At 45.6% G+C, this 24,629-nt stretch overlaps 1 protein-coding gene across 3 annotated transcripts; it reads right to left on the bottom strand.

The window, feature by feature from the left end:
* Positions 1-7,281: 7,281 nt before the first annotated feature.
* On the bottom strand, positions 7,282-23,403 carry LOC310833453 (uncharacterized protein). Of its 3 annotated transcripts, none has more exons than XR_014558689.1 (7): positions 23,249-23,263; positions 20,368-20,533; positions 14,398-14,466; positions 13,027-13,068; positions 11,395-11,432; positions 9,802-9,924; positions 7,282-7,739 (listed from the first exon to the last, which is right to left on the bottom strand). XR_014558689.1 is itself a non-coding variant. In XM_083716196.1 (7 exons), the coding sequence occupies exons 2-6, from the start codon at positions 20,426-20,428 to the stop codon at positions 9,805-9,807; spliced, it is 330 nt and encodes a 109-aa protein (XP_083572322.1). In that variant the 5' UTR covers positions 20,429-20,495; positions 23,249-23,403; the 3' UTR covers positions 7,282-7,739; positions 9,802-9,804. The 3 variants fall into 3 exon arrangements, 2 of the variants coding, with proteins under 2 accessions (XP_083572322.1, XP_083572321.1); XM_083716196.1 differs by having other exon boundaries at positions 20,368-20,495; positions 23,249-23,403; XM_083716195.1 differs by having other exon boundaries at positions 20,368-20,499; positions 23,249-23,379.
* Between the last annotated feature and the right edge of the window lie 1,226 nt (positions 23,404-24,629).

Genomic DNA, 24,629 nt, shown 5'->3' with positions numbered 1-24,629 from the left:
GGGTTGTGGCGCTCATCTCGCTTTATTGGCCGAGGGAGCCGGCGTACAGCTTCCGGGTCATGTGGCCAGCATGACCAAGCCGCTTCTGGCAAACCGAAGCAGCGCACGAAAACGCTGTGTACCTTCCTGCCAGAGCGGTACCTATTTATCTACTTGCACTTTGACGTGCTTTCGAACTGCTAGGTTGGCAGGAGCAGGGACCGAGCAACGGGAGCTAACCCTGTCACGGGAATTCGAACCGCCGACCTTCTGATCGGCAAGCCAAAGGCTCAGTGGTTTACACCACAGCGCCATCCACGTCCCTTCCAACTCTGCAATTCTGTGATTTGGCTGGTCATCTAATTTGAAGGCAAGCTCTGCATTCATCACTGGTGCAGGAGTTTAGCTCAGGGGTGGTCAGTCTTCAGATTTGGGAAGATTTACTTTGTTGTTGCTTTTTAACAGAGCCCCACAAGAGCCACCAACCATTATCAGAAACACTTAGAATGAAAGGATTCCAAGCCAAAGAGTTTGAGTATCGGAACTGAACAGAACTCTCCATTCCCTCCATACAAAAATCTGCACCTAGCTTACCCTAAACTTTCTTCATTTCGTAGTGTAATTCATGTCAGCGTGAGTGTGGCTGGGTCCCCCTTTGTTGCTGCTACTCTTAAACAGATTAGGTACCGAAAATCCTTGCCACTTGACTGCAGATTACCCAGAGATCTCCCAGGATATTTCCTGGTAAGAAGATTGGACAAATTCATGGAGGATGGGGCTCTCAGTGTAATCTATGAAACCTCGTGTTATGTCTTCTGGGATCTTGGAGGGTGAAATCTTAAAACATTGAAACGATATATCAAGTGATTTTCTACCATAGATTCCCTATCAATGGCTGAGAATACGTAACTGTTCCCCTTACAAGAGAGTTTCCTGGGTGACCTTTAAAGACCCTTTTGAGCATCTTCCGAGAGGGGAGTCTCATAAATCCATAACCAAGCAGCTGACAATATACCTGTATGTTCTGGTACCTCTTAAACCCGCTATGATTGTGAATTCCTAGCCAATCATCTTCATTCTCCTGAGGTTGTGATATTGTGTGTGTGTGTGTGTGTGTGTATAGCCAGTGTGGTGTAGTGGTTAAGAGCGGTAGTCTCGTAATCTGGTGAACCGGGTTCGCGTCCCCGCTCCTCCACATGCAGCTGCTGGGTGACGTTGGGCCAGTCACACTTCTCTGAAGTCTCTCAGCCCCACTCACCCCACAGAGTGTTTGTTGTGGGGGAGGAAGGGAAAGGAGAATGTGAGCCGCTTTGAGACTCCTGAAGGGGAGTGAAAGGCGGGATATCAAATCCAAACTCTTCTTCTTCTTCTATGTGGCTGCCATATATATGTGTGTGTGTGTATATATATATATATATATATATATATATGCTTTCGTAGATTTTCACGGGTACAGGAATGCAGGTTTTGGTGTCCTCGGGTGTCTTCCCGTGTAAAAGTTGGGGTGTCTAGGCGACGTTTCGACGAGGTCTCACTCGTCATCTTCAGGCTGGTGCTTTCGGCTTCTTGTTACTGGAACAGAGCGGGATCTCAATGTTTGAGTTCCTATAAATACTGTAGAGGGGGTGTGGTGTCTAGCCTCCAATGTTCTGGGCAGAGAGGAAGTTCCCAGGCTAGTGTGCCTTTTCTTCTTTTGTTCCTTAATTACTTGAGAGATACCTTGAGTGATTTCTTGAGTGATATCCTGAGTACCACTTAGGTGGGTCATTAGGTGTGGATTAGTTGCTAAAGTCTTTGTGTCTTGACCTCTTGAACTTTGTGAAGAGTTTTCCTGAGAAGATGGCTGTATTGCACTTAGTTGTGCTTTGGCTTGGCTTCGTGTATAGGGGCGAGCTGTGGTTTTGTGGCTTGTGTCAGCCAGATCTGTGTAGGGATTGCAGGGGGGTGCAGCATCCGGAGGTGCCACCATGGATTGGCTACTGGATGGTGTCAGTAATTCATCTGTGGAGAGGGTCTGGGTTTGGGTCTGGTGTGGTTGATTGGTGTTGGCGTTCTGTGTGCCTCTGGATCTGGTGTCAGTTTTTGTGGGGAGGGCTAATTTCCAGATGTCTGGCAAGCGGGATGTGTCGTCACGCTTGTTCATGTTGTGAGGGTGTTTCTCTATCTCGATGGCTTCCATGATTATTCTCTTGTGGTGATGTTCCGTGTTAAAGAGCAATTTGGAATCTGCAAAATTAATTTCGTGTCCTGTTTCTTTCATGTGTTGGAAAAGAGAGGAAGTTTTTTCTTCTTTTTTGACGGCATTCTTGTGTTCTGCGATACGTGCATTTATTCGTCTGTTTGTTTGTCCAATGTACGTGGCTGGGCAGACTTTGCAGGGTATTTCATAGATCCCTTGGTTTTCCAACTGGATTTTATCCTTGGGGTTTCTGAGGATATTGGCTATTTTTTGGTTGGTGCAAAAGGCTGTTTTGATATTGTGTTTATGGAGGATTTTGCTAATTTTATCTGTAGTGCCCTTGATATAAGGAAGGAGGGCCATGCCATTGTTTTCTTCTGTGTCTTGGTTTTTGGGGGGTGTTTCCTTTTGGATTAGCTTCGTAATCCTGTTTTGCTGGTATCCATTGGCAATTAACACATTTGAGAGATTCTGTAACTCAGTTGTCAAGTGGTCTTTGTCAGCCAGGCGTTTGGTTCTGGAGATGAGAGTCTTGGCTACGGAGTTTATTTGTGCAGGGTGGTGGTGTGATTGTGCATGTAAGTAGCGGTTGGTGTGTGTTTTTTTCTGGTAGATAGTGTGTCCTAGGGAGCCATCAGGTTTTTTGTAGATTAGGACGTCAAGGAAGGGAAGTTGGTTGTTGGCTTCTATTTCCATAGTGAATTGTATTTTGGGGTGTAAGTTGTTGAGATGTGTGAGGAAGCTATCCAGTTTTTCCTTCCCGTGTGGCCAAATTACAAAGGTGTCGTCAACATATCTGAGCCAAAGTTTGGGTTTGTGTTCTGACTTGTCTAAAGCATTGGTTTCAAAGTGTTCCATGTACAGGTTTGCGATGACCGGTGAGAGGGGTGATCCCATAGGTGCTCCTTCTATCTGTTTGTATCTTTGTCCATTGTGGATGAAGTACGTGTTGGTTAGGCAGTGGTTGGTCAGGTCCAAGATGTATTCGGGGGGATTGTATTTGTTTTGAATAGCTGTCAAGGCTTCATTAATGGGCACTTGTGTGAAGAGAGATACAACATCGAAGCTTACAAGTAGGTCATTAGGATGTAGGTTTTGCTTCTTTATTGTTTCTATGAACTGGAAGGAGTTTGGTACGTGTGAAGAGATGGATTCTGCATAGGGCTGAAGTTGCTTGGCGAGAAATTTAGCGAGATTTTGTAGAGGTGAGCCTATGGAGCTGACTATTGGTCTGAGTGGTGTTCCTTCTTTGTGTATCTTGGGGAGGCCGTAGAGTTTGGGGCATCTGGATGATTTTTCTCTGGGGATGATTCTTAGCTGGATTTCTTCACTGATAGGAGAGGCTTTTATTTTGGATTTGGTGGTTTTTTCCAGATAGGTGGTGGGATCTGTTTTTATAGGTTTGTAGGCAGGATCTTGGAGTAGCTTTGATAGTTTTGCTTGGTAGTCCGATGTGTTCATCACCACTGTGGCATTACCTTTGTCTGCTGGGAGAATGATTATGTTGTTGTCTTTCCTCAGGTTGGTGAGTGCTTTCTGTTCTTCTTTGTGTAAATTGCTTCTGGGTGGTTTGCTGGAGCAGAGGATGTTGGTGACTTCAAGTCTGATTTTATTGGCTTCATCTGGGTTGAATTTGGTTAGGCTAGCTTCGACTCCGCATATGATGTTTTCCGTGGGGATGCGTCTCGGGGCGACTGCAAAGTTGAAACCTTTGGAGAGTACTTTGGTTTCAGTTGTGGTGAGGATCCTGTCTGATATGTTATGTACTGTTTGTTTCATGGGTTGCTGTGGAGGGTGGCCGGGCTTCTGGCGTTTCTCTAGTTTGTGGAGTTTGTTGGTGTGTGTGTCTGTCTTATGTGAGGTCTCCGTTTCAGCTCTCCAGACGGCTAGTTGTTTGCATTTGTCCCAGAGTGCAGGGTGGATTTTGTTACAGAGTTTGAGGTGAAGAGTGAGTAGATCTTTGTTGGTTTGGTCTAGTAGGTATCTTTTCTTGTGTAGTTCGTTTCTGATTAGGGATAGTTCAGTTCGTTTCAGGATCCTTTCGGTGGCTGGGGTTTTAGAATGGAATTTAAGTTGGAAGCATGTGGGAATTAATTTGTTGTCTCGGCAGTTGCGTAGGAACAAGAGATCACATAAGATGGTGGCTCTTCGGACTTCTAGTTTCTCGTAGGTTCTTGTCAGCTGGAAGGTTTCCTCCCCGTAGAGGTAAGATATTTGCTTTCGTAGATTTTCACGGGTACAGGAATGCAGGTTTTGGTGTCCTCGGGTGTCTTCCCGTGTAAAAGTTGGGGTGTCTAGGCGACGTTTCGACGAGGTCTCACTCGTCATCTTCAGGCTGGTGCTTTCGGCTTCTTGTTACTGGAACAGAGCGGGATCTCAATGTTTGAGTTCCTATAAATACTGTAGAGGGGGTGTGGTGTCTAGCCTCCAATGTTCTGGGCAGAGAGGAAGTTCCCAGGCTAGTGTGCCTTTTCTTCTTTTGTTCCTTAATTACTTGAGAGATACCTTGAGTGATTTCTTGAGTGATATCCTGAGTACCACTTAGGTGGGTCATTAGGTGTGGATTAGTTGCTAAAGTCTTTGTGTCTTGACCTCTTGAACTTTGTGAAGAGTTTTCCTGAGAAGATGGCTGTATTGCACTTAGAAGATGGCTGTATTGCACTGCCCAGCCACGTACATTGGACAAACAAACAGACGAATAAATGCACGTATCGCAGAACACAAGAATGCCGTCAAAAAAGAAGAAAAAACTTCCTCTCTTTTCCAACACATGAAAGAAACAGGACACGAAATTAATTTTGCAGATTCCAAATTGCTCTTTAACACGGAACATCACCACAAGAGAATAATCATGGAAGCCATCGAGATAGAGAAACACCCTCACAACATGAACAAGCGTGACGACACATCCCGCTTGCCAGACATCTGGAAATTAGCCCTCCCCACAAAAACTGACACCAGATCCAGAGGCACACAGAACGCCAACACCAATCAACCACACCAGACCCAAACCCAGACCCTCTCCACAGATGAATTACTGACACCATCCAGTAGCCAATCCATGGTGGCACCTCCGGATGCTGCACCCCCCTGCAATCCCTACACAGATCTGGCTGACACAAGCCACAAAACCACAGCTCGCCCCTATACACGAAGCCAAGCCAAAGCACAACTAAGTGCAATACAGCCATCTTCTCAGGAAAACTCTTCACAAAGTTCAAGAGGTCAAGACACAAAGACTTTAGCAACTAATCCACACCTAATGACCCACCTAAGTGGTACTCAGGATATCACTCAAGAAATCACTCAAGGTATCTCTCAAGTAATTAAGGAACAAAAGAAGAAAAGGCACACTAGCCTGGGAACTTCCTCTCTGCCCAGAACATTGGAGGCTAGACACCACACCCCCTCTACAGTATTTATAGGAACTCAAACATTGAGATCCCGCTCTGTTCCAGTAACAAGAAGCCGAAAGCACCAGCCTGAAGATGACGAGTGAGACCTCGTCGAAACGTCGCCTAGACACCCCAACTTTTACACGGGAAGACACCCGAGGACACCAAAACCTGCATATATATATATGTATATATATATATATATATATATATACACACACACACACACACACACACACACACACACACACATATATATATATAATACGTCGTAATTTATTTGGTTGACCATAAATAAATATTTGACTGGACTGTTTGTATCTGCACCAGGAAGTGTGGATCAGTTTGATTACAAACGACGCCAGGACAATTTGTTGTTTTGCAACGGACACATTTTATCACCCTCTCATAATCCACACGGAAATAGGCAGAGTCGCTTAGCACATCACACATAAGGAAGAGAATGGGAGAGAAACAGAGGGCTGACCTAAACTAGCTTTTATGGTGCTTTTCCCAGCTTCCCTCTGAATAACAATGTTGGTATTCTTGAGGTGTCCAGCTTATGAGCATTGCCCTGGATCTACCCTACCCTGGGTGCATCCTTAACATTTGAGCTTGTCCACATGTACCCTAAGTGGCACACGGTGAGCAGTTATTGTCAGGATCTACTCAGAGGTTGCCAGCTAAGTTGCTTTTGCCGGTTTCCCATATGGCCACCTAGCTGGCCTTATCCAGCAGTGGGGTTCTTTGGATGTTCCTATGGAGCCTCCAAGTCCAGAAGCTCCATAGGATTCCTAGGTTCTTAGGGGCATTTGGTTGTTGTGAGAACAGGAAGCTGGGCTAGATGGACCATTGGCTTGATCCTGCAGGTTATTCTTATGTTGCCACTTTGCTGAAGCTGTCACACAATGCTGGCACTGGTGTAGGAAGGAACCACAGAAACCACACAATCAGATCTTCCAACAAGAAACTCAGCAGATTTTCAGTGGCTGCCATTTGCCGATAATGCGGGCCAGTTGTTTGAACAGTGAATGGATATTGCCGACAACTCTTGCCATTAAGCAGGTGCCAGATGGTAGGCAAATACCATATTTTCCGCTCCATAAGACGCACCTTTTTCCACCTGAAAAGTTAGGGGAAATGTCTGTGCGTCTTATGGAGCGAATGTGTGGTTGATCGCTGGCTCCTTTTCTGCCCCCTTGGCCAGCCCTCCATTGTTGAATGTTCTGCAGACGGAGGCTGTTTGTTTCCCACAGCGACATGTGACTGGCTGATTAGATTATCTGTCTGGAAACTGTAGAAATGGCTCCCTTTCCTTTCCTAAAGAAGCTGCAGAACTGTGAGTTGAACCCCATAAAACCAGGATTTTTTCCCTTTGCAAAGTAAGCTCAACAACTTTGAGCTGATCCTCAAAAAAACAAGGCTTTTCCCCTTTGCAAAAGAAGCTGCAAAACTTTGAGCTGATCCTCAAAAAAACAGGGCTTTTCCCCTTTGCAAAAGAAGCTGCAAAACTGTGAGCTGATCCCCCCAAAAAACGGGGCGTTCTTCCTTTCCTCCTCTAAAAACTAGGTGTGTCTTATGGTCAGGTGCGTCTTATGGAGCAAAAAATAACTTTTTAGATGAGCAGAAGGTAGGGGTGTACAAGGGAATCGTTTCCTGTTGTATGCAGCACTGCTTGTTTTGCTGCAGGTCGCCTTCTGCCAAAAACAACACTGTTCATTCTGCTGCTTGCTGTGACAGACTTACATAATTTATTACATAATTTACATTGGCATTACGTTATTCTGCCACTGTTAATTTCAATGCAAATGTGCAGGGGAGACTCATCGATTACATATCGTTTGCCGATTCCATCTGAATTTTCCAATATCCCTTGCTGAAAAAGACATAGGCAGGGACCGCACTAGGATTCTTTACTGCATCCCACCCCCAAACATCAAAATGCTTTAGATGCTTCCTAGAATTTAACAAATAATGTCCCGTGAAGAGCCTGCGTGCCTTGCTCCAGAAAGGGAAGGTACAAAAGTTGTTGGCCCATGGAAGAAGTTGTGTGGTTCTTTCGATCATAGCAGTAATGTAGGAAAATAAGGCATTACATTCACAGGTGTAGGAAAGTTCCTCTTTGGCACTCAGGAAGACATTAAAACCACAAATCCTGTCACCAAAGCAAGCAGATTGCATCAGATCTGGAACAGAGAGAGAGAGAGAGAGCTAAGAGAATCCATTAAAAATAATTCAACAAAGGTAGAATCCACGGACCTATGAATTACCCGGGCTTATCTAGAGGCATTCCCTCACTTTAGCTTTGCACATCTGCAGAAATTAAGTCACCTATTCAGACAAAAAGCATGCCTGCATTATCAGAGCTGGATGCCTGATTTAGCAAGGAGGACAGGATACCTGCTCTCTTGCAGACTAGCACAAGGCCATGTTTTTCCTGCACAAACTTTCTTTGAAATCCCGAACTGTGGAGTTGGAGGAATCTAGCCCTGCCACCTACAATGCAGGAATCACAGCTCTCGACACATCCTTCATACAGTCTGAGCAAGCAGATTCTCCTAACAATGTCTTTTCACGAAGAACTGCCGACGAAAGAAGAATGGCAAATGAAATTAATGGACTATGCAGAATTAGATAAATGAACAGGAAGGATTCAAAACCTGCGGGATCAGAGATTCTTAGAGGACTGGAGTAAATATTTGAACTATTTGAAAAGCAATTGTGACAAACAGATTACGCTAGTAGGACTGCAAGAAGTTCTGTAAGGAGGACTTTGTGAAATATTGTAAGATAGACTTTGAAAATAATTCTTGGTTAAGGACAATTAAAAGTAATAGAGAAATTAAGAATGCAGAACAAGTGATAAAGAACGGAAAATCTTCAGAGGCTGTTGACGGAAGTCTAAAATATTGTATAAGATAAGAAGTTATGTTAAATGATTGTTGGGATTTATATGTTACAAAATTATTAAATATGTAAAGGTAAAGGGACCCCTGACCATTAGGTCCAGTCGTGGCCGACTCTGGGGTTGCGGCGTTCATCTCGCTTTACTGGCCGAGGGAGCCGGCGTACAGTTTCCGGGTCATGTGGCCAGCATGACTAAGCCGCTTCTGGCGAACCAGAGCAGCACACGGAAACGCCGTTTACCTTCCCGCCGGAGCGGTACCTATTTATCTACTTGCACTTTTGACGTGCTTTCGAACTGCTAGGTTGGCAGAAGCAGGGACCGAGCAACGGGAGCTCACCCCGTCACGGCAATTTGAACCGCTGACCTTCTGATCGGCAAGTCCTAGGCTCTGTGGTTTAACCCACAGCGCCACCCGTGTCCCAATATATATATATAAAACCAATGTCTTTTCACGCTATCCCTTACAGTCAAGAACATAAGAAGCCAGCTGACTTAGGCCAATGACCCCTCCAGTTCAGAATCCTGCTGTCCCAGTGGCCACCCAGATGCCTCTTTTGGGAAACTCGCAAGCAGGTTCCAAGCAGAAGAGCAAGTTTCCAGCAACTGGGATACAGAAGCATTGCTTTCTCAGTGCAGCCTTCCGTATGAATTTGTCTAATCCTCTTCTAAAGCCTTCCAAGTTGGGGGCCATCTACACCTCCTGTGGCAGCAAGTTCCATGTGGTTTAACCATGCACTGCATGAGGAAGTGCTTTCTTTCATCTGCCCTGAAACTTCCAACACTTTCTTTATATCTCTTCACAGTGTATTAACTTTTGTTCTCTCTGTGTGGTTTGGGAGCTGCACGGTCAGGGATAAACAATGCTGTCCAGGGTTGTAAAGACTGCGGAGAGAATAATTGGGTGCACTCTTCCCACCTTGGATCAAATCTACGCTTCCAGGTGTCACAAGAAAGCTGCAGAGATTATGCCGGATAGTGCGTACCCCGGAAATGATCTATTTCAGCTTCTGCCTTCTGGAAGAAGGTACAGGATTATAAAGACTAGGACTAGCCGCCTGAGAAACGGTTTCTATCCAAATGCGATTTTGGTTTTAAACGCAGTGTAAGGTAGTCTCTATGGGAGTATATTGTATTTAATTATGGGGTATCAGAGTTTTTAGGGAGCTAACCAGGCTGGGATAGCAGGCTTGTTGGTTTTGAATGTCTGATGTAGATTTTTTCCTTCTTCCCCAATTTCGTTGTTCTGTATGGGGCAATGACAATAAAGATTATCGTATCGTATCGTATGTACTCCACAGGCACATTGTCAAATCACATGAATACGATGAGAACTTCTGTACCTTCTAGTGTCGTGCATCAAGGACTCGCAGGATGACAGGTAGAGTGTGGAGGAGACTAACGAAGAACAGGACACAGCAGCAAGGGTGTAAAGGCCCGGTGGAGTCATTAGGGTCATTGGGGTGCTGCAAAAGGAAACAGAAGGCTATAATTTACTCCGCAAACACAGATCTTTGGTTCTAGGGCTGACATGGAAGTGGTCTGTATTGCTGGGAAGCTGCCACGGCCCCCCTCCAGTTGAGGCACACCCCTCACACCAATCTTTCGTGTCTTTCTGCCCTTGGTGCTCCTCTGCCTCCTCTTTGCTTGCTGACCTGCCCTCTCTGAGCGAGCCACTGGCGAAAGGAGCGAGAAATCGATCTTTCAGTGTGGCAGAAACTAAAATCTTTGGAACATCCCTGCCTATTGACTTCAGGCAGGTGCCTTCAACTGTTCTCTATTTGGTGCTTGCAGAGAAATATTTTTATTTGGGCAGGCCTACCCAGATGTTTTAGAGAGCTGGTGCAATTTTACTCTATTATTTCAACTTTCCGAAAGTTTAATTTTTTCCTCAATGGTAATTTTTTACTTTAAACTTTTTTTGGAAACCGCTTTTTCTTTTTTACAACCAAGCAGTATATAAAGGTAAAGGGACCCCTGACCATTAGGTCCAGTCGTGGCCAACTCTGGGGTTGCGGCGCTCATCTCGCTTTACTGGCCGAGGGAGCCAGTGTACAGCTTCCGGGTCATGTGGCCAGCATGACTAAGCTGCTTCTGGCGAACCAGAGCAGCGCACGGAAACGCCGTTTACCTTCCCGCCGGAGCGGTACCTATTTATCTACTTGCACTTTGACGTGCTGTCAAACTGCTAGGGTGGCAGGAGCAGGGACCGAGCAATGGAAGCTCACCCCGTCGCGGGGATTCGAACCGCTGACCTTCTGATCGGCAAGTCCTAGGCTCTGTGGTTTAACCCACAGTGCCACCTGCATCTCCAAGCAGTGTATAAAAGGTAAAGGTAAAGGTACCCCTGCCCGTACGGGCCAGTCTTGACAGACTCTGGGGTTGTGCGCCCATCTCACTTAAGAGGCCAGGGGCCAGCGCTGTCCGGAGACACTTCCGGGTCACGTGGCCAGCGTGACATCGCTGCTCTGGCGAGCCAGAGCCGCACACGGAAACGCCGTTTACCTTCCCGCTGGTAAGCGGTCCCTATTTATCTACTTGCACCCGGAGGTGCTTTCGAACTGCTAGGTTGGCAGGCGCTGGGACCGAGCAGCGGGAGCGCACCCCGCCGCAGGGATTCGAACCGGCGACCTTTCGATCGGCAAGTCCTAGGCGCTGAGGCTTTAACCCACAGCACCACCTGCGTCCCAAGCAGTGTATACATTTTATTAAATAAATAAAGAAGAGAAGGTGTTAGCCTCTATGCACATTGCCCCAGAGGAGGTATCTACTGGGCCAACCAGGAAGGAAGGGGCACACTCAGCGATGGTGTGGGGAGGGGGGACAACTAGCAGCAACACTCAGTGCCTAGCCTCTCGACTTGCTCCTACAGAGACGTAACACCCACTGAGGAGTGGGTGGGATTTAACCTGTAGATTCCCAAAAAAGCGACTTACTTTTTCTATTTCTTTGAACTCATCATAATCCAATGTATCTGGAAAGGTAAAAGAAAAAGAAGTAAACACTTAATTTATGCATTTATTAATTTATATGTTTATTTATTAATTTATGTATTTATTAAACTGCCTTTACTGAATATGTGGATGGACAACATGGATGGTTTTTGCTCTAAAGAGCTTTGGACACTGATGTCAGCTGCAGCCGGGATTTCAACAGTCCAGCAATGAAAATCCTTGGAGGTCATAAATTATAGAATTGTAGAGTTGGAAGGGACCCTGAGGATCATCTAGTCCAACCTCCAGGAATGCAGGAATATACAGCTGTCCCATACAAGGATCAAACCTGCAACCTTGCCATTATCAGCTCTACCTCGCTCTAACCAACTGAGTAGGGGGTCTACAGTTGATTTTTGTGGTATACAGTCATGCCTCGTGTTACGTTTGCTTCGTGTTTTGCTCCGCTTTTCAGGTTACGAACGTGGCAAACCCGGTAGCGTTTACTTCCAGGTTCACCGCGCACGCAGAAGCAATCTGCATGCTTCGCACATGCACAGAAATGCTCTATTGCACTTCGCGCATGCACAGTACTAGCACTCTCCTTACGGACTTTTCAGGGTGCGAACGGCACCCCGAAACAGATCGCACTCGTAAGTAGAGGTACCACTGCATAAGAACTTCAGATTTAAACCACCTAAGATACATGGGAGCAAGTGGGATGATATTTTTAAACCAGCAATTGTAGAATTTTTATTATTATTATATTACTAATGTAATTACCCGGACGTAGTTGGGGCTGGTTTTTTGGGGGGGGTGTAGGGAAAAACTGTATTTGATTGCTTGTATTTGATTATATGTTGTTCTTATATTCAACAAATAAAATATTATTTTTTTAAAGTATGCACTTTAACCACTGCGGGGGGGGGGGGGAGAGAGAACTTCAGCTATTGTGGAAAAAAATACACATAAACCGCATGTCTCTGAGGGGTTGGACTAGAACCAGAGCAACCCTTATAGGTCATCTGGTCTGGTGGGATTTTATTTCCTATGCTTTGGGCTTAGATGCTCAAAATTCACCATCCTCTTGTAAGCATTCCAAGTTGGTAGTTATCACTGCCTCCTGTGGGAGGGGGTTCCAAAAGTTAAATACAGTTGTACCTTGGATCTCAAACGCCTTGGCTCCCAAACAAACTGGTTCCCAAATGATTGAAACCCGCAAGTGAGTGTTCTGGTTTGGGAACGTTCTTTGGAACCCGAATGTCTGACGTTGCGTCTGAAGCCACGCTTTGGTTTTTGAATGCTTAAAAGTCAAACGGACTTCCGGAACGGATTCCATTTGACTTCCAAGGTATGACTGTATGCACTGTGTGAAAAAAAGGCCTTTTATCTCTCCTGATATTTCCCAATTTCCAACATTCAGTTGATGAAGAAAAGGTTCCCTTGCAGCTGAAAGTTCAAAAACCGTGGCTTTAAACTGGCCCTGCCTCACTGAGGCTACCAAACCCGAGGGTCTGACCCCAAACCTTCTGACCGGTTGGGGTGATCCAGTCAAATTTGGCCAATCCATAGGCCCCAAGTGGGCCAAATGACACTCTCCACGCTGTTACAGTGGATCCTTCCAGATCATCATACCATAATAGTCGCTGTCGTTCGTGTAAAAGTCCTCAAAGGTATCTATGAGGGGAAAAGTTGTAAGAATACTGAAGTGAGTAACAGAAATCATTGAAGACCAGGGTACTAATTCTGAATATTGACAAATATTCCTTTTCCCACTTGTGCAAAGAATAGTCGTAATGTGAATCCCCCTCTGCCACCGTTAACTCTGAGGTCAGGTCAGAACAATTAATTTAATCGTGTTTATTAATTCATCGCATTTATATCCCAGCTTTCCACCCAAGGAGGTGTACTCCATGGCTCTCCCTGTTTCTCGTTTAATCCCCACAACGCCCCTGTGAGGTAGGTTAGGCTGAGAGGCAGTGACTGCCCCCCAAGGCCACGCCCAGTGAGAGATTCATGGCCAAGCGGGAAGATTTGAACCCAGGTCCTAGTCCAACACTCTAACCACTGCACCACACTGAAATAAAAACTGCAATGTACAATTGCAGTCATTAGAGACTTCCAATTCCATTAATGGAACAGGCAGGTGCCAAGTATATTATTATTATTTTCTTTTTAATGGAACACAATGAAATAAAATAAGGAACCCCATTATTATTACCGTTACTATTATTATTACATTACCCTCCCTTCACCCTACGGTGCAACCATAAAACACAATACGGTTTAAAACGACTTACAGTCACCAAAATAAGTGCATCCTAAAAATATCTACCTCATGGATCAAAGGTGTTCACTGGAAGCTACAGTATACAATGCAGGTGCCAGGGCACCTTTGTGGGACAGAGGTCCCACAACTTGGGGGCCACCACAGAGATGGCCCTCTCCCCAGGGTTTCCAAACTTTTGTGGGCCGCCCCCCTCTGTTCCATAAATCACCCTCCAGTGCCCCCTACCGTACAAAAAGCATTGTTCAGAATAACACTTTGCATGACCCACTAAGGAAGATAATATAGTATGATACAGTTCAAAACAGTCAAAATTATTCAAAACCCAATGAAACCAGTTTAGTTTAATGAATTCAAATGAAACTGACAAATTTAATCCAGTGATACAAGCTTTTCAAAGTCAATGTCATCTCCAGAGCCCCTTGCCTCTTAGCAACCCCCTAGGTAATCCCACCGACCCCCAAAAAGTGGTACCTCCCAATTTGGGAACCACTGGTCTGAATGTTACGTTGTGGGATATATTTGATAAGACTTCCAATTTGTTTTCCGACGCACCTGCCAAAACACTGGTTTGTCCTACCGTTCCTGTGACTCCCTCCAAAGCACAATTTGGAAAAACCAGCATGCAAATATAATGATTGGTGGTGATTAACAGATAGCTCTCTGTGCAGTTGTTAATACTCCCCTTAAAATTGCCAAAGTCTGATGGATTTTCTTACCGTTGATATAAAAGGAGTAATTCTGGCCAGCTTCCTCGAAACGTATAGTCACGCCAGCGGTGCTCCTTTCTAAGAAAGCAAAATTTCAAGCCTGTGAGCACGACACAAGAGATTTGTTCCAGATACAGTATTGACAAATGCCTCTTCTACACACAAGCCATTGGGATCATGGCCCAGATACAGAATCCTTAAGAGTCTTCCGATGATGGCATCCTTGATGATGGGTCAAATCCTTGGTCTGCCCCATGCTGTTCCATGGTCCCTGGTACCTGCATCTCTTTCCCTGAACCCCAAGGAAAATACCTCTGCTCCCAAACCTATGCTGATCAGTCCAAATACTTCCTTAAGTATAATAATAATATTAATTTTTTTTTATTTATACCCCGCCCTTCCCATTTTAAAAACCGGACTCAGGGCGGCTAACAGCAATTAAAAACATTGATTAAAATGTGACCATAAAACAGCATAGAATACAACATACAATGCAGCATCAATATCAATAATATTCAAAAATTCAGGGGTCATTTTTGAAAAAACCCATTCAGTAGACACTGAATGATCACCAGGGCTAACTGGCCAAGTTGGTCCTACTAGGGCCAGCAAGGAGGTGTGTGAATAAGAATTTAAATGTGGGGTCCCAGAAAGGGTTTCTTCATAGAAGAGGAAAGGGGAAAGGGAATAGAGGTTAATTCAAACTGAACGTCAGGTGGAATAGCTCTGTCTTACAGGCCCTGCAGGAGGAGATCAAGTCCTGCAGGGCCCTAGTCTCGTGGGACAGAGCATTCCACCAGGTCGGAGCCGTTACTGAAAAAGCCCTGGCCCTGATGGAGGACAGTCTAGCTTCCTTAGGGCCTGGGACCTTTAAGCAATTGTTATTCGTGGACCTTAGGGTCCTCTGCAGGACATACCAGGAGAGGCAGTCCCGTAAGTATGAGGGTCCTAGGCCTTAGCGAGTCAGGAGATTCTCGAGGAGATATCACATCACATAGTTCCACAGAGGAACTTGCTTCAACATTACACAGTGATGGCCAGCAGGTTGGAGGACTTCCAAGGAGGACTGGACAAATTGACAGAGGAGAAAGCTACCAATGCCTATTAACCATGATGGCTTCTGAATACTAGGTGCTGGAAACAGCAGGAAGAGCGAGGGCTCCTGTTCTGGGGTCCTGTTTGCAGGCTTTGCATAATGGGCATTTGGTTGGCCAATGTGAGAACAGGATACAGGACTGAATGGGCCATTGGCCCAGTCCAGTAGGCTTTTATTATCTCCTCAGGGATCTCCTGTCAAGAGCACAGCTCCACAGCTTGAACCCCCAGTCCTCAGAATAAGGCAATGGCTGCAGAGGAAACTATCAGGCCTTTAAATGTCCAGATGCAGGATTTAGTCAGTGATCTCAAGTCAATGAATACATAGACAAGGCTATAACTACTTGCAGGAGTTGGGCTTGATGCCCCTTCTTTTTTATTTTATTTTTATTTTGATAAATTAATAATCATAAGCTATGGTTTTCCCAGTAGTGATGTATGGAAGTGAGAGCTGGACCATAAAGAAGGCTGATCGCCGAAAAATTGGTGCTTTTGAATTCTGGTGCTGGAGGAGACTCCTGAGAGTCCCATGGACTGCAAGAAGATCAAACCTATCCATTCTGAAGGAAATCAGCCCTGAGTGCTCACTGGAAGGACAGATCCTGAAGCTGAGGCTCCAAGACTTTGGCCACCTCATGAGAAGAGAAGACTCCCTGGGAAAGACCCTGATGTTGGGAAAGATGGAGGGCACAAGGAGAAGGGGACGACAGAGGACGAGATGGTTGGACAGTGTTCTTGAAGCTACGAACATGAGTTTGACCAAACTGTGGGAGGCAGTGGAAGACAGGAGTGCCTGGCGTGCTCTGGTCCAGGGGGTCACGAAGAGTCAGACACGACTAAACGACTAAACAACAACAATAATCATAAATAAATAAGAATAAAAATGTGTACCCCACCACCGAGAGCATTCCATTGTAGCCATCCAGCCTCCCAAAATTTCAACACCTCTTGCAATGGTTTGAGCCCTTTTTGTTTTTTAATAATAATAATAATAATAATAATAATAATAATAATAATAATAATAATTTATTTGTACCCCGCCCATCTGGCTGGGTTTCCCCAGCCACTCTGGGCGGCTTCCATAGAAACCAAAAATACACTAAAATATCACAGATTAAAAACTTCCCTGAACAGGGCTGCCTTAAGATTTCTTCTGAATGTCAGGTAGTTATTTATCGCTTTGACATCTGATGGGAGGGCGTTCCACAGGGCGGGCGCCACTACTGAGAAGGCCCTCTGCCTGGTTCCCTGTAGCTTTGCTTCTCGCAATGAGGGAACCGCCAGAAGGCCCTCGGCGCTGGACCTCAGCGTCCGGGCAGAATGATGGGGGTGGAGACGCTCCTTCAGGTATACTGGGCCGAGGCCGTTTAGGGCTTTAAAGGTCAACACCAGCACTTTGAATTGTGCTCAGAAACGTACTGGGAGCCAATGTAGGTCTTTCAAGACCGGTGTTATGTGGTCTCGGCGGCCGCCCCCAGTCACCAGTCTAGCTGCCGCATTCTGGATTAGCTGTAGTTTCCGAGTCACCTTCAAAGGTAGCCCCACGTAGAGTGCATTGCAGTAGTCCAAGCGGGAGATAACCAGAGCATGCACCACTCTGGCGAGACAGTCCGCGGGCAGGTAGGGTCTCAGCCTGCGTACCAGTTGGAGTTGGTAGACAGCTGCCCTGGATACAGAATTGACCTGCGCCTCCATGGACAGCTGTGAGTCCAAAATGACTCCCAGGCTGCGCACCTGGTCCTTCAGGGGCACAGTTACCCTATTCAGGACCAGGGAGTCCTCCACACCAGCCCGCCCCCTGTCCCCCCAAAACAGTACTTCTATCTTGTCAGGATTCAGCCTCAATCTGTTAGCCGCCACCCATCCTCCAACCGCCTCCAGACACTCACACAGGACCTTCACCGCCTTCACTGGTTCCGATTTGAAAGAGAGGTAGAGCTGGGTATCATCCGCATACTGACTCCTCCCTGAACTTCCTTCCCTTTCTAGTCGTCTGTTTTGAAGGGTCGGGTGACTTGTGATGTCTGGGGTTTCCCTTCCTCGCCACTAGCTGTGAAAGTTGTTTCCCTTCTTCATCTTAAGGAATTTCCCTCATTCTTTACCTCTGACAGTCCTTGGTTGGGAGCCCAACCGTCAACTTCTTATTTATTGCATAAGATCTCATATTCATCTTGATCGTTAAAACTAATCTCAAAGTGGCTTACCCCCCCAAAAAAGAGGGGGGGGGGAGAGAAAACAAAACAGTGCCATTATCGACTAAGTTTTAATTTATATATTTTTAAACTGTTGCTATATCTGTATTGTCCTTGTTATACCTAACTGCAAATTCAAATGTAATCTGGATAGGCATGCCCAAACAAAAATAGTTTTTAAGCAGGTGCTGAACAAAGTACACAGCTTTATGGCTCAGTTGGTAGAGCGTAAGATTCTGAATCTCACGGTCCTGGGTTCAAGCCCCACACTGCGCAAAAGATTCCTGCGTTGCAGGGGGTTAGACTAGATGACCCTTGTGGTCCCTTTCCAGCTCTACCCTTCTATGATTCTACGTCAATTGGCAGGGAGTTCCAAAGTGTGGGTGCATCTTTCCCCCTTGATACACCTTAGAATTCGTCTGGTTTGTTCCGAAGAGGGGCAGTCTAAGCATTTGCACATGTTCATTTGGGATTAAATTAAATGCAGAGCCATTATAGGCAAGTTCCCCTTGGAACATCAGTTTGACCTGATGCTGCTTCTTCATTCTGCCCAGAGAGCAGTTTCACAGGCATCCTGAGTCAGCTCATCGCCTTAATCTTCTTCTTCTTCTTTGGCGATCCCTTGTAGCCGAGTAAGATTGTCTTCCATAAACATGGTTTTAACAATGAGTCCGTAAGGGACTGTGGAGGCCAATTCTGGACCCACGCGTCCTTCCACAGTGAGGACATTGGTTTCCTGGCGGGAAATCACGGTGTGGATTTGCCAAGCGTGCCTTCCTCTTAGCACGTTTCTCCCTTGCGTCCTGAGTTCGAGTGTCTTCAAAGCCCATGACACCTTTGGTAAAGGCTGTTCTCCAACTGGAGCGCTCGCAGGCCAGTGTTTCCCAGTTGTCGGTGTTTATACTACATTTTTTTAGATCTGCCTTTAGATCTGTCTTTAAACCTCTTTTGTTGACCACCAGCATTACGCTTCCCATTTTTAAGTTCGGAGTAGAGTAGTTGCTTTGGAAGACGATCATCAGGCACCCGCACAACATTTCAGCCTGCACAGAACCCAGCCAGCTTCAAAACAGAATATAGTAAAACTACCCCATATCTGAAAGCAACAAGGATCCATTCAATTGGGAAATAAATGCAAGGACTTAAAGAGAGCCCTGCCACAGGATCAGGCCAAAGGGGACCCATCCAGTCCAGTCTACTGTTTTCTCAATGGCCGGTCAAATGCCCCAAATGTGAAGCCTAAAGCATGGTGTTGAGTGAAACAGCAACTCTCCTAATTTTTTGGAAACTGGCATTCAGTTAATATCTGCACCATATATATATTAAGGCACATTTACTACACATTTGGGATGCGGGCGGCGCTGTGGGTTAAACCACAGAGCCTAGGACTTGCCGATCAGAAGGTCGGCAGTTTGAATCCCCGCAATGGGGTGAGCGCCCGTTGCTCAGTCCCTGCTCCTGCCAACCTAGCAGTTTAAAAGCACGTCAAAGTGCAAGTAGATAAATAGGTCCCGCTCCGGTGGGAAGGTAAACGACATTTTCATGCGCTGCTCTGGTTCGCCAGAAGCGGCTTAGTCATTCTGGCCACATGACCCGGAAGCTGTATGCCACCGGCTCCCTCGGCCAATAAAGCGAGATGAGCGCCGCAACCCCAGAGTCGCCCACGACTGGACCTAATGGTCAGGGGTCCCTTTACCTTTTTCTACTACACATTTAAAGCACATAGTGCCACCCCCAAGAATCCTGGGAGCTGTAGTTTGTTAAGGGTGCTGGAAATGGCAAACTACAGTTTCCAGGGTTCTGTTTTTTGAGGGAAAGGACACCATGTGCTTTAACTGTGAGTTGAACGTGCTTTCAATATAAGATGTGGCTGTGACCTCAGAAGCGTTCTGCCTTCTGCTGCAGATTAAACTCTGCCCCCCGCCCAAAGCCTTAGCTGCTCTTGTGCTCAGATCCTACTTGGAGGTTTCCCAATGAGTCATGAGAACAGGCGGTTTTGCTTATGTTCTTATGCTATTAGTGTTTTCGGATGATGTTATGGCCTTTGGCTTGTGTAATAAATGTTTATCTTCTGGCTAACTGGATGTTTCACAAGACTTGCTTTAGGAAAAAAATCAATTTATGGCTTCTCCGTGACTTTGTAAAATATCATCTATAACTTTCCCTTGATGATACCTGGGAGGAAAGTCATAACGTTCCCCCACCCTGAGTAAATGAGTAACTACTTCCCATTTCATTTTCTTTTTCAAAAGCTGCTAAAATGACATTTGAAGGTAAAATTATAACTAATCAATTCTGTCCGTCCGTCCCCCAGCTGCCTGCCTAAAGGATTCATTGCTTCTCATTCCCTTAAAAAAGAAACAAATAACCTGCTAAAAATGAGTTGGTAAAGTTTGCCTGATTGCAAAGCGAAATAAAAACAAAGATGCTCTTTTAAAGAAAAACAGTAGCTTTTAAATGGCTTTCCTAGGTCCGAATGCTCATTCAGATGTTTTGAGACTCAAAAAAAGCCTTGCAGTTATACCTAAATGGGTGCAATGTCCAAACTTGCTCCATAAGCCGGTCTGTTTGGGACAGTCACCCGTCTGCCTGAAATCTCACTGGGTCAAAGCAAACGAGCAAAAGGCAAAAACAACAAGAAGTCCAAACCCTTGAATGAAGGAAATGCAAGAGATTAGGCAGGGTGACTTACCTACAAAACTCTGAAGGATGGCGGTGAGCAGGAATAAGGCTCCCATCTTCACGTATGCCATTGTTCAAACGTCCAGAGAGTTGGTCAGAGCCCTCCTTAGCTGAGGAACAATGCAACTGCTCCTTTCGCTGTCTTAACAGGAAACAACACCAGTCACCACCACCCTCTATTGTGAAACAGAAAAGGCTGGATGCGAAGGGGCTTTTTCGCTTTGATAAAATAAAATCTCCCAAGATATTTTTCTGGAGAAACCCATGTTGTGCAATCATCATGTTGGGTAGGCCAAGGAAACGGGTGTAACCCCTCCAAGGAAAGATGTTTTCTTGCAGGGGACGAATGTTTCCTTATCACCTCTACCACTTATGATCATTACAGGGTTACATTTTGTCCCGTTCAGAGTAGACTCACATTTTTGTTGTTGTTTTGTATCCCGTGCTAGTCCTGTTCTGAGTAGACTTCCTGAAATTAATGGACCTAAGTTGGTCTGGTTTATTCATTAATTCTGCCCTTGAGTAGAACTATCACTGGATACAATTTGCTTTCAAGTGCTTTTAATAGGGAATCTTAAAATGTTGTCACCCATGCTGGGACCGGACGGGTAATACATTGAAACTTTGCTTATTTATTTCTGCAGAAGGAATCGTCTTGATTAGCAGGAACAACATTTTGTAAGTATTCCTATTGCTTTAATGGATTTCTAGCCCAATGCTTAGGGATTATTCCATGGAAAGAGAAAACTTTAAGCTCCAGATGTTGATGGACTCCAAATCCCATCAGCTCCAGGAGTCAGTGTGGCTCATAAGAACATAGGAAGAGCTTGGCTGCTGGATCAGGCCCAAAGGGAGCCCATCCAGTCTAGCATCCTGTACTCACAGTAGCCACCCCATAGCTGTCAACTTACAGATTTGAAAATAAGGGATCAGCAGCCAAAATAAGGGATTTTCCGGGCACAGGTATGTTCAACTTCTGAGCCAAAGGCAGAAAGCCCAGCCAGCAGCCAAGCTATATGGACCAATGCTCTGGCTGGGCATAAGGCAGATTTATTATGCCCTTATGTATAATGGTGATCAAAAGTCATACAATTTCTTCTTTTCTTTAGGAAGCAAAGTTTAAGGGTGAAACAGGAAATTGCAAAGGTCAAATGGATGGCGCTGTTGGTCGAGCCCGAGTATGTTTTGATGTCTTCATTACTTCCTTTATAGGTTTTCAGAGGAGTTTTGTTTCCCTCTATGGGGTGTGGGCTGAGTTGGTTATTCGCCAGCGGGTTTTCATGGCTGGGGTTCTGAGTTAAATTCATTTTTGAGGGGGTATGGAGTGCTCCCTCCCTCAGAGAAGCCTGCCTTTCTGTGTGAATCTCAAATTTGATATTGTTTGGTCCAAGGCCACCACTGCTTCTGCGGCCTCAATCCCGGGGGGGGGGGGGAGAGGAGAGCCCTAGAGCAGAGACTCAGACAGAGTGGCAACCGGGCACCATCCTCTGAGAGCCAGTAAACTCGGCTGTGTCTTGTATACAGAAGCATGTTGCCTTCAACACAGGAGGAATAGCACATAGCCATTGTTGCTAGTAGCCATTAATAGCCAGTATGTTTCCGAGCACAATTCAAAGTGTTGGTGCTGACCTTTAAAGCCCTAAACGGCCTTGGTCCAGTAGACCTGAAGGAGCGTCTCCACCCCGATCGTTCTGCCCAGACGCTGAGCTCCAGCTCCGAGGGCCTTCTGGCGGTTCCCTCCCTGCGAGAAGCCAAGTTACAGGGAACCAGGCAGAGGGACTTTTCGGTAGCGGCGCCTGCCCTGTGGAATGCCCTCCCACCAGATGTCAGAGATAAACAACTACCGTATTTTTCGCCCTATAGGACGCACTTTTTCCCCTCCAAAAATGAAGGGGAAATGCATGTGTGTCCTATGGGGCGAATGCAGGCTTTCGCTGAAGCCTGGAGAGCGAGAGGGGTCGGTGCGCACCGACCCCTCTCGCTCTCCAGGCTTCAGGAGAGCCGCAGCGCCAGTCCCACAAGGTTGGGGGACAGCGGGGAGGCGGACCGCTGCCATCCCGCTGTCTCCCGATGTGGTTTGGAGGCTGACAGCGGGGAGACGTGTGCTTCTTCCCGCTGCCAGCCCCGCATTTACACTGTTGAATTTATCGTAATTTGAACAAGCCTTTTCTTTTTGCCCATCGTGGGTCTCCCAATCTACAGTTTGACTGGGCGGCCCTGTTGTGTTTCGTTTATGGGTTCTGGTTAAAAGTACAGTGGTACCTCGGGTTACATACGCTTCAGGTTACATATGCTTCAGGTTACAGATTCCGCTAACCCAGAAATAGTACCTCGGGTTAAGAACTTTGCTTCAGGATGAGAACAGAAATCGTGCTCTGGCGGCGCAGCGGCAGCAGGAGGCCCCATTAGCTAAAGTGGTGCTTCAGGGTAAGAACAGTTTCACATTAAGAACGGACTTCCGGAATGAATTAAGTACTTAACCCGAGGTACCACTGTACTACCAAAATGATTAAGGTTTTAAATGATACTTTTAGGTTATATTTTAGTGATCAAGATTTAATATACAGTGGTACCTCAGGTTAAGTACTTAATTCGTTCTGGAGGTCCGTTCTTAACCTGAAACTGTTCTTAACCTGAGGTACCACTTTAGCTAATGGGGCCTCCTGCTGCCACTGCACTGTCACCATGCAATTTCTGTTCTCATCCTGAAGCAAAGTTCTTAACCCGAGGTACTATTTCTGGGTTAGCGGAGTCTGTAACCTGAAGTGTCTATAACCTGAAGCGTCTGTAACCCGAGGGATGTTTTATGGGAGGGGCAGGAAACCTCTTGCGGCTGCCCCTGGCCATACAGCAAGCCCACCTGAGAGACTTCAAAAGGGAGTGGTACTTACATGTCTGGTGGGAATTCAAGCCGAAGCCACAAGTGACAGACCTCAGGAATGCAGCTCGGCTCAGTTAAACTGAAAGCGAAGGTGGATCTCAGCGCACAGAGAGGAGGAGGAGGAGGAGGGTGGGAGGTGGGGAGGCCTGTGGAGAAAGAACAGAAACTGCATCTAAATTTGTGTTCTGGGGAATTTTGGAGGGCTGGTTCAATCTCGCCCAACCACCAACTCGGAGCATTGGTGCCACAGCCAGAGTTGAAAATTGTACACACTTATTTGTTTAATGAAGATTTTTGTAAAAAAAAACCGAAACGACGCCTCTTTTGCCGAATCGTTGGAATACTCCGTGCGTCTTTAATAATGGATTTAATAAAATGAAAGGAAACCTCAAAGCAGTTTACCAAGCAGGGAAGCAATAGAGCAAATTCCAGCAAGCCTGCAACTCACATGGGGTCAAAGTTCCAGGATCTTCCTAGCTATTGATATCTGGAAACTCTAATCTTCTCGGCACACAATAAAAAGCATATTTGTTAAGGCAAAGTCTGTCCAGACATGCAGAACATCAGCATGTGTTTTAATCTGGTGTTTATTGTCGGCTTTTTAAGGGTTTAAAAATACAGTAAGCCCGCAACTTATATGCACATTTAACTTGTGCGTATTCATCTTTACGTGCGTGTGGGGAAATAATAATTTTTAATTAAAAAGGGAGCAGAATTCCAGGAAAAATGGCTTTGGCCATCCCAACCGCCATCAGACCCAAAGTGTTTTGACTATGCGCAATCTTGGTGCATTTCAAAATGTTGCCACACTAACGCATCAATTTCTTACAAATGAGGAATAAGTATTATGAGGCAACTGTAAGATTGCCAGTTCTGCCAACTGAAGTGACCTAGTGGGTGAATATGGTCTAAGGCGATCTCGCAGGTACATTCATCCCAAACTCTTTATTTTTTTTTTATTGATTTTAACATATAAATTATAAAATGTACCACAAAACTTATCACTTATACAATCTTTTTAGACTTCCATCAGCACCTCTGATGATCCACCATTTTAACCACCTCTTATGCATTTCTTAACTTTATATTGCCCTTACATCTCTTAACAAATCATCCTTCCTCTTCTCCATTTTTGCAATACTTCCAATAATACTCCTCACAAAACTTCTTGCAAACCTACAAACATTGTCTGATCTTCACAAATACCGTATTTTTTGCTCTATAAGACTCACTTTTTCCCTCCTAAAAAGTAAGGGGAAATGTGTGTTCGTCTTATGGAGCGAATGCAGGTTGTGCAGCTATCCCAGAAGCCAGAACAGCAAGAGGGATTGCTGTTTTCACTGCGCAGTGATCCCTCTTGTTGTTCTGGCTTCTGGGATTCAGATTTTTTT

Source organism: Podarcis gaigeae, assembly GCF_964106915.1.
Source record: "Podarcis gaigeae genome assembly, chromosome: 16".
In the NCBI taxonomy this organism is placed as follows: Eukaryota; Metazoa; Chordata; class Lepidosauria; order Squamata; family Lacertidae; genus Podarcis; species Podarcis gaigeae.
This window is presented reverse-complemented; position numbering and strand designations above follow the sequence as displayed.